At 55.8% G+C, this 9,191-nt stretch overlaps 1 protein-coding gene across 1 annotated transcript; it reads right to left on the bottom strand.

Annotated features, from left to right (window-relative positions):
- Window positions 1-579: 579 nt before the first annotated feature.
- RAB3D (RAB3D, member RAS oncogene family) lies at window positions 580-8,521 on the bottom strand. The gene is made up of 4 exons (XM_065419256.1): window positions 8,294-8,521; window positions 3,963-4,081; window positions 2,130-2,254; window positions 580-767 (listed from the first exon to the last, which is right to left on the bottom strand). Exons 1-4 carry the CDS (start codon window positions 8,519-8,521, stop codon window positions 580-582), a joined length of 660 nt encoding a protein of 219 aa, XP_065275328.1.
- Window positions 8,522-9,191: the final 670 nt, after the last annotated feature.

Genomic DNA, 9,191 nt, shown 5'->3' with positions numbered 1-9,191 from the left:
TTAACGTCCCTCACACCAACCTGCAGCAAGCCCAGAGCAGGAAACCTCCTCACATCTCCCCCCGGGCACCCCTCTCCGTCCTCTTACAAACACAGAGCGGTTGTCACAGATCTACTCGGGGGTTCGATGCCCCAGCCTTTCGCAAAGCTGCGCCTAGGGCTTGGCTAATAACAGACGCGCTCCCAAGAGACTGCGCATACGCTGAGGCATCAGACCCCCGTTGGATCCGTAGCACCCACGTCAGCGCCATCAAAGTCAACGGAAGTCAGGCCAATTTGCGTCAGCTGTGGGGGGCCTGGGCCTGCCCCACCACCTCTGAGGTCCGGTGGATGGGCTCACGTTCCTCATCCCTCAGCTGGCCGTGGTTGCCAGGACGGAAGAACCCTGGATCGGGGATAAGGAAAGGGAGGGCGGATCTGTTGCATTGTTGTCATAGGCAAATACAAAGACACTGGGGCAGCAGCCCAAGAGATCTGCCTCTCCCCATAACCTCCCACCCTATTTATCTATGACATCAATGTGACCACTTGGGGGGGGGGGGGGAGGAGAGAGGAGCCATAGGTGGGCGGAGTCTGTTATCTAGCAAGAGCAGCTGCTGGACTGCGGGGGCGGAGTCTCGGTCAGGGCCCCATTCTTGCTGTTGCTGACGAGGGTGGAGTTGGTGTCCAGGCTCTCGTTCATCTTCTCGCAGATAATGTCCACCAGGCGCTCAAAGACCTGCTTGACGTTGATGTTGTCCTTGGCGCTGGCTTCGAAGAATTCAAACCCTGGGGGGAGGGGAGGGGAGGGAAGGGGGAGAAAGGAGGGAATGAGAAAGAACAGAAGGAGGAGAAAATCGTGTGTTGGTGACTGAAAGTACACACAACGCACAGTCAACCTGTGGAACTCCTTGCCAGAGGATGTTGTGAAGGCCAAGACTATAACAGGGTTCAAAAAAGAACTAGATAAGTTCATGGAGGATAGGTCCATCAATGGCTATTAGCCAGGATGGGCAGGGATGGTGTCCCTAGCCTCTGTTTGCCAGAAGCTGGGAATGGGCGACAGGGCATGGATCACTTGATGATTCCCTGTTCTGTTCATTCCCGCTAGGGCACCTGGCATCAGAAGAGAGGGTGGGCTAGATGAACCCTTGTTCTGACCAAATATGGCCATTCTTATGGTGGATCCAGCAGGAGGATTTGAACCCTTAGCCTTCAGCATGAAAACCCCAGTCCCTTAACACCTGAGCTAACAGAGCAATAACCTGATCACCCTCTACAACTACCTACAGTTCTCTGGCCTGTGTGATGCAAGAGGTCAGACTAGCTGATCACAATGGTGCCTTCTACCTTTCAGAGTAGCAGCCGTGTTAGTCTGTATCCGCAAAAAGAACAGGAGTACTTGTGGCACCTTAGAGACTAACACATTTATTAGAGCATAAGCTTTCGTGGGCTACAACCCACTTCTTCGGATATATATATATATATGCATCCGAAGAAGTGGGTTGTAGCCCACGAAAGCTTATGCTCTAATAAATTTGTTAGTCTCTAAGGTGCCACAAGTACTCCTGTTCCTTCTACCTTTGACTATATGGGCTAGCAGTAGTAGAGCTTTTATCTGTTGACATTGACCACTAGGGGGCGAGGTGACACAAAAAACAAGAGTTTTAAGGGCGGAGAGATGATTGGGAGAGGCCCCTTCTGTTCATGGAGAAGTTTGTGATTGCAGATAAAACGTTAGCCAAGTGCCTGAGGCCTCCAGCCTTATTTAGGTGCCTACCGACTGCTGATTTTAACGGGAATTTGTTCTATCAAATTGTTGCAGTTGGAGGGGAAGAAAACCCAAACCAAAAAACAAACAAAAGAACCCCCCAACAAAACAAAAGAAAGAATTGTTTTTTAAATCAACACATTTTAGTTTTTCCGTCTCAAAATTTCCTTCAATTGTGTTCTTTAAAATTAAACAAAAGAGGTTAAAAATGCTCAAAACGTCTGCCTCAAGTCGAAACGAAATAGTTTTCAACTTGCTGAACCTTTTGAAAAACGTTGACCCCCCCCCACGAAAGTTCAGTCCTGGGGTTTTGGAATTGTCGACAAACGGAAAAATCCGTTCCAGGTTCTCCAGCCGCTGCGGGGCTGGAGGGCACCTACCTAGCTCATCAGCCAGCCGCTTGCCATCCTCCGTGGCCACCACTCGGTCGTCCTCGAGGTCACACTTGTTCCCCACCAGGATCACCTGGGCGTTATCCCACGAGTAGGTCTTGATCTGGGTCGCCCTACGGAGCGGGGGTGGGAATTGAACTCGGGTCTTGCTTACAAGCCGTGCCCATGCAGCTGTCAATCACCTGCACCCCACCCCACTCTGACTCCTCCCCCCCTTATAAAAGAGCACGGTTACAAATCCAATGTGTCTTTTATCGCTGGGGTCCCTGCACCGCCCCGTCTTAAAGGAACATAAGTCCCACACCAGCCAGGAATTTGCACTATATATAGGTTCTTCCATGGGAGGGATTGAACGCATCCTTCCCCCCTCCTCCCTACCCTCCCAACTCACATTGTTTACTATCCTTTTGAGGTCAGGACTCCTGGGTTCTATCCCCAGCTCTGGGAGGGCTTTGGGGTCTAGTGGTTCGAGCTGTGGGGCTGGGAGCGAGGTCTCCGAGGGTCTATCTATGCCCAGGCTTAGGAGGGGAGAGAGGCCTAGTGGGTAGAGCGGAGGGGGGGTGGAAAAGATGACTACTTTGGGTGTCTCTGCTACCTTGTGCCTTCACTACCTTGTGCCTCAGTTTCCCCTTCTGTGAAAGAGGGATAATAATAAATACCGACCCGTTTGTAAAGCACTCGGAGATCTTTGGAGGGAAAGTGCATCGGTCAGTGCTCAGCGGCGTTAAACTCAGTCCCAGGAAGAAACGGCATCCGGTGGACTTTGTGTGAGTGACAGCAGCCGTCCGAGGGCTCCCCTCCCAGAACAGAATCTCGGAGCCCTGACTCCCAATCCCCTACTCTAACCACTAGACCCCACCCTCCTTCCAGACCCAGGGCTAGAACCTCGGAGTCCTGACTGCCAACCTCCCGCTCTAACCACTAGACCCCACCCTCCTTCCAGAGCCAAGGAGAGGACCCAGGAGTCCTGGCTTCCACTATATCCCCGGGCTAAACCCCTTCCCTGTTCAGCCTCCTCCTCCCTAAACCCGGTGACTCACTGTCAATCTGACTCATGGGTGGCCCCAGCAGATTTGTGCCTCTCCCTGCCTGAGGCTGCAACTGGGCGCGGGGGTGATGACAAACAGCCCCCAGAGAGGGGTGAAGCCAGGAATAGGGAGCAGTGAAAAGTGGGGGGGGGCAGAGCCCCATCTCCGAGGTCCTCCCCTGACCCCACCCCGGTTTTCCCCATAGTTCAGTGCAGTGACCTGCCTCTTCCATCCCCGACACTGCCCCGCCCCCCATAAAAGATCTTAAAAATCCAATGAGTCTTTACGGATGGGCCCCCTCCCCACCACGCCATGTCTTTAAGAAACATGAGCGCTGCAACCTTATCAGGAGTTTCCAATAGAGGCAGGGCCTTCCCCGGGGCGGGAGAGATTGAGGGGGCTATATCCCCTCCCCCACTCACACACGGTTTGCTTTCTGCTTGGCTGCATCAGTTACACGCAGCGCAGCTGCCCTCTCTCAGGCGGACGGGCTCAGGCTCTCAGCAGACTCAGGCAGGGTCGCTGCGTCAGGCAACTCCACCCTCTTTTGAGCTATCAGCTCAGGCTCTCGGCAGACTCAGGCAGACGTCCGTTTTGCTCGGCTCAAGCTTTTCTTCACCACCAGCACCAGTCAGAGAGCTCATTTTCCCCCACGGAGATCTTGACCTCAATCCCTGTGACCCCCAGGGAGCCAGGAGCCCTAAACAGGGGCCCCCTAGTGCCTGTAACTTCACTCAGCCCTGGACACAACTGGCTCTCATGGTACAACGCAAGGGAACATGGGGTCTCTTACCAGTCCTGCACGGCGTTGAAGGAATCCTGGTTGGCGATGTCGTACATCAGCAGAAAGCCCATGGCTCCTCGGTAATAAGCCGTCGTGATCGTCCTGTATCTCTCCTGCCCTGCGGTGTCCTTTAAACAATCCCGTCCCCCCAACACACACAAATAAGAGCCGCTTCTTTGCAAGAGCCCCAGCTGCGCAGGGGCAGATTTCAACCCGGAGGTAGCGCTGCGGGAGGCTTGGGGGTTAATGCTCCCCCTCATTACCCGCCAGAGACTCCCTCCCCCCGTGCCTCAGTTTCCCCCTCTGTAAAACAAGGGATAACCCCAAGCTCCCTGGGGCAGGGCCCCTCTCTCCCCAGGTGTCCACAGGGCTGCTTCAGTTCGGGGCCGTGACTCAAGTGAAGCGATGCATTGTGGGAGGGTGAGAAATGTCAGCTGGTCCCTATCTGCTTGGCCTTGTACGGCTCTTATCTACTCTCTGGAGCGCGCGGAGACCAGCGATGGGCCTGTTACTGTGGAGACCAGGGAGCGCACAGAGGGCCGTGACAGAAGGATCTTTTAATTAAAAGGCCTGGAAGCATCAGGCTGGTACCAGGAACTGGAGCTAGTTTCCATGACAGCTCAGATGCACGTAAGATGCACTGTTTGCATGTAATTAAAAAAAAAAATCGATTAATAAGGGAGCGGAATGGGCTGCTGTTAAAAATAAAACACAGGCAAGCCGGACGATCCCATTTCTGGGGGCTTGTCTGGATGGGGTGGTCAAGGAGGGGACGCGTGGAGGGGTGCGGGATAGGGAAGAGACAGGGTGGGATTCTAGTCAGCCCGCTGCAGAAGGCAGGATGCGGGATGGGTAGGAAAGGGAGCGGATTGAGGCCCGATCTCTCTGCAGAGTGCTTTGCCGGCGAAGCTACAGCCATACACAAAGGGCTTCTCGCGGGGACCCGGCTTATCCCAGGAAAGCCGTGCGCTCCGCCAGGATCGCTCATTCCACCCCACCCGACCGAAATCAACGAGCGCAGCAAAAGCAACGTCGCGTCTCCGTTAGGGTTTCTGCTGGGTCGGCCAGACGTCACCCGTCCACAGGGCACGGAGTAGCAGAGCTCTGCCGGCGGACATCCGGAATGGAGAGTTGGCCTTAGAGCTGATGGGACATCGCAGGTTTTAACCTGTGGAACTCATTGCTAGGTGATGGGATCAACGCTAGGCCTTAAACTAATCTCAGTTAAATTAGTCGAATTTAGAGGCTCAGCGCCCTGGGGCAGGGACTGTCTTTTTGTTCTGTGTTCGTGCAGCGCCCAGCGCAATGGGATTATGGGCCATGGCTGGGCACCTAGGTGCTACCGTAATACACCTAATAATGTACAGTGCCCAGCACAATGGGGTTCTTGGCCATGGCTGAGGCTCCTAGGTGCTACCATAATACACCTAATAATGTACAACACCTTGTGCAATGGAGTTATGGGCCACACGACTGGGGCTCCTAGGTTCTACCGTAATACACCTAACAAATAATGTACAGCACCTACCATAATTGGGTCCCAGTCCATGGCTGGGGCTACTAGGTGCTACCGTAATACACCTAATAAATAACGTATAGTGCTCGGCCCTATGGGATCTTGGGCCATGGCTGGACTCTTAGGCACTACCATAATACACCTAATAATGTACAGCACCCAGCGCAGTGGAGTCCTGGGCAATCACTGGGGCTGCTAGGTGCTATCATAATACACCTATTTATTGACCTCTCTCTTTTTTGGAGGGTCAGGCAGAGTCTGCAGAGAGGCGGAGACACTTCCACTGATCCTTTTGGGAGGTGGCAGGAAGGCATCTGTCCATCCTCATTTCAATGAACCCCTCTCCATTCAGCTGTGTCCCCTTAAAGCAAAGCACAGGCTTAAATACTTATTTATGAGGTGGATTGTGGTAGTGCCTCAGCGTCGAGGCCCAGGAACCCATGCGCCAGGTGCTGTACATCTGCAGAACAAACAGATGGACCCTGCCCCAAAGAGCTTCAGATCTAATTAAGCAGGGGAGTGACTCCAGCAAAGCCAAGCCAACGGGTTAACCACGTGCTACCATAATGTCGCTCCTACACGTGCTCCTGATCTAAATCGCCCATCCCTCCTAGTGGTCAGGTCAGCGCCCAGAGAGGGCTTCCATTCGCTAACGCTGCTCCTCTGGGTCTCTCCCGCCCACCACAGTGGGGCAAGAGGTTGCAGTGGAAAAAAAATACACTGGGCCAAATTCCCTGCTGGCTGGAGTCTGTGGAGTTACGGCCTGCAAAGATTCAAGCCACAGCATGTGCAGAGACCGCTCAGCCTTATAGAAATCCCCAGAGCAGGGCTCCGGCTGGCCAGGCAGCCTTTCTCCAAAAGCGGCATCTTGTGGCAGTGAGTTCCACAGGCTAACTGCATTGACAGAGGGTAAATGAGGAGGCAGACATAGTTCAGGGGTGGCATTAGGAGGCCGGTGAAGTTCCCACCTTGGAAAAATCAGTGGCAATAAGTTCCACAGGCCAAAACAGAATAAAAAAAGGGGGACAGATTGGGTCTCTCGGTCCCCAGGCTGGCAGGGGAGACCCCAGAGGATTTGGGGGCAGGGGGGAAAGAATCATTTTTGGGTGGAGAGTTTGCATGATGGTGCCCAGTGGCATTTACCGGCATCAAGGTAACACCAGCTGCTGCCCGAGCCAAAGCGCACGCAGGCTGGTGCCATTACCATGGTGACTGCCAGAGGCCTTCAGCAGACTCTGACCCCCCTCCCTCCCCGCAAAAGCCAGTGACAGCTGCAGCTGCCGCATGGGGAGGGGAGGGATGTTTACCCTCAGCACCGGGGGATCCGGCTGCACTTAGGGACTTCGCCACAGCTGCCGGCCATGGAGATAACAGGAAAAGAACGCGCTGATCCGGTCCCGCCAGCTGGGACCGTGGGACAGGGGGGCCACTGGGGCCTCAGCATGACGTGGGCCCGATCCCCACTCGGCCATAGAGCCAGTGGAGTCAACGGGCCAGATCCCCGGCCGGTGTGAAGTGACCTAATGCCACTGACTCCAATAGAGCGAGGCTGAGTCACACCGGCTGGGGGCCAGGGCCACGTTGCATTCGAGAAATAAAGAGTCTTAAAAAGTGTCACTCTCCACAGAATGGGTCACGGGGCCTTTCCCCTCTAGGGGGCGCCAGTTCTGGGCTGGGCCCAGGGCAGGGGACTGGCTGGTTCAGGGGGGCTGGGAATGGGGCACGGGCCCTTTCCCCTCTAGGGGGTGTTGGCTCTGATCCGGCCCCAGGGGACTGGGGAGACTGGCTGGCTCAGGGGGGTGGGAAATGGGGCATGGGGCCTTTCCCCTCCAGGGGGTGCTGGCTCTGATCCGGCCCCGGCCTCGGGGGAAATGGGGGGATTGGCTGGCTCAGCGGGGGTGGGAAATGGGTCACAGGGCCTTTTCCCCTCCAGGGGGTGCCGGCTCTGATCTAACCCCAGGGCAGGGGACTGGCTGGCTCAGGGTGGGGCCTCTTCCCTATATGGCCGCAGCACTGCACAGAATGGCTTCCTCCAACAGAAGAGGGAATGAAGTTTTAAAAAGGAAGCGTTGCAGTACTCCAGTGATTACGGTAACAGCCCCCTCCCTGTGGGTGGGAAGCGTGGCTATTTCACGCCCATTTGCTACACACAAGTGCTGGGAGCCGCCAAGTTCTGATCCACTCCCTGCGGGGGAGCTGGCCCAACACCCCACCACGCAGGGCAGAGCCTCTCCAACTGCCAGGCCTCTAAACCGCCGCCTCCTGGGCAGTGGTGGCTCAGGGCTGGGGGCTGGCTGCAGGGGGGCTGTACAGAACGGGTGTTGGGGGAAGGAGTGCGCCCCACATGGGGCCAGAAGTCCCAGGAATCTGGTATTGAAGGGTCGGCACCTGGCGAGGATTGAAAGGAAAAGGGCCGTCAACCCTCATGCTTCAGGGCACAGGCCGATCCCCAGCTCGGGGTCAGGAGGAATTCACCTGCGATATAGTATTGGACGTCTCTCTCTCTCTCTCTCTCTCTCTCTCTCCAGTGTCTGGTGCTGATGCCAGAACATACAGGGTGCTGGATCTCTTCTGGCCTGAGGCCCCTGATCGATAAGCGCGGGGCCGCCTGGGCCATAACTTATCCTCATCAGCTACTATCAGTATTACGGTAACATTGGGCATCCCAGCCGTGGCCCAGGACCCCATTGCGCTAGATGCTGTACAAAACACAGCACAAAGAGACAGTCCTGCCCCCCAAGAGATAAACCGTCCCGCTGGGATCCCTCAGGCCTCCATCCCTCCCCCCCCAGGGTCCCACTTCCCTCCCCTCCTAGGCGCTCACCCAGATCTGCAGCTTGACCCTCTTCTCGTTCCTATAGACCGTCTTGACCTTGAAGTCGATGCCCACGGTGCTGACGAAGGCCGAGGTGAAGGAGTCGTCGGCGTAGCGGAACAGGAAGGACGTCTTCCCCACGCTGCTGTTCCCGATGATCAACAGCTTGAACATGTAGTCGAAGTTCTGGTCGGCGGCATCTTTCTGGGCCTGCCGGGTGTCGTTGGCGGAGGCCATCTGGGGGGCAGAGAGGGGGCGTCAGCATCAGCAAGGCAGAGGGGTTCTACTCCCAGGTCCGGGTGGGGAGTGGGGGTCTAGTGGTTGGGGCAGGCTGGGAGCCAGGACTCCTGGGTTCTCTCCTGGCTCTGGGAGGGGAATGGGGGCTAGTGGTTAGAGTTGGGGGGCTGGGAGCCAGGACTCCTGGGTTCTCTCCTGGCTCTGGGAGGGGAGTGGGGGCTAGTGGTTAGAGTTGGGGGGGCTGGGAGCCAGGACTGCTGGGTCTCATTCCCAGCTTTGCCAAGGACTTTACTCTGTGTCTTTGAACAAGCCATTCTGCCTTGCTTTCCAGCAAAGAAAAGCCCCACAAGCATTCCTCTCCCAGGCCGGCTGGACATGCAGCATTTGTGAGGTTTCCAAAAGCGAGGATGTGACCCCGATTATGGGTGTTTGAGGGGATCCCAGTTCCTTCTCCTTTGGAGAGCTCTTTCTGGGAGCAGCCAATCCCCGGCGATCGGCAGAGATCCCAGCCCAGAAGAATCATTTACCACCAGTAACACACAGATCATCACCGGATCTTTGGAGGAGTAGATTGTCAAGCCCTTGGGGCGGGGCCAGTCTCTCTGTTCTGGGTTTGTACAGCGCCGAGGGCAATGGGGTCCTGGCCTCTGACCGAGGCGCTACCATAATA

The sequence above is a fragment of the Emys orbicularis genome, chromosome 19 (assembly GCF_028017835.1).
Source record: "Emys orbicularis isolate rEmyOrb1 chromosome 19, rEmyOrb1.hap1, whole genome shotgun sequence".
Taxonomy (NCBI): Eukaryota; Metazoa; Chordata; order Testudines; family Emydidae; genus Emys; species Emys orbicularis.
The sequence above is the reverse complement of the archived record's forward strand: the minus strand, read 5'-3'. Positions and strand labels throughout refer to the sequence as shown.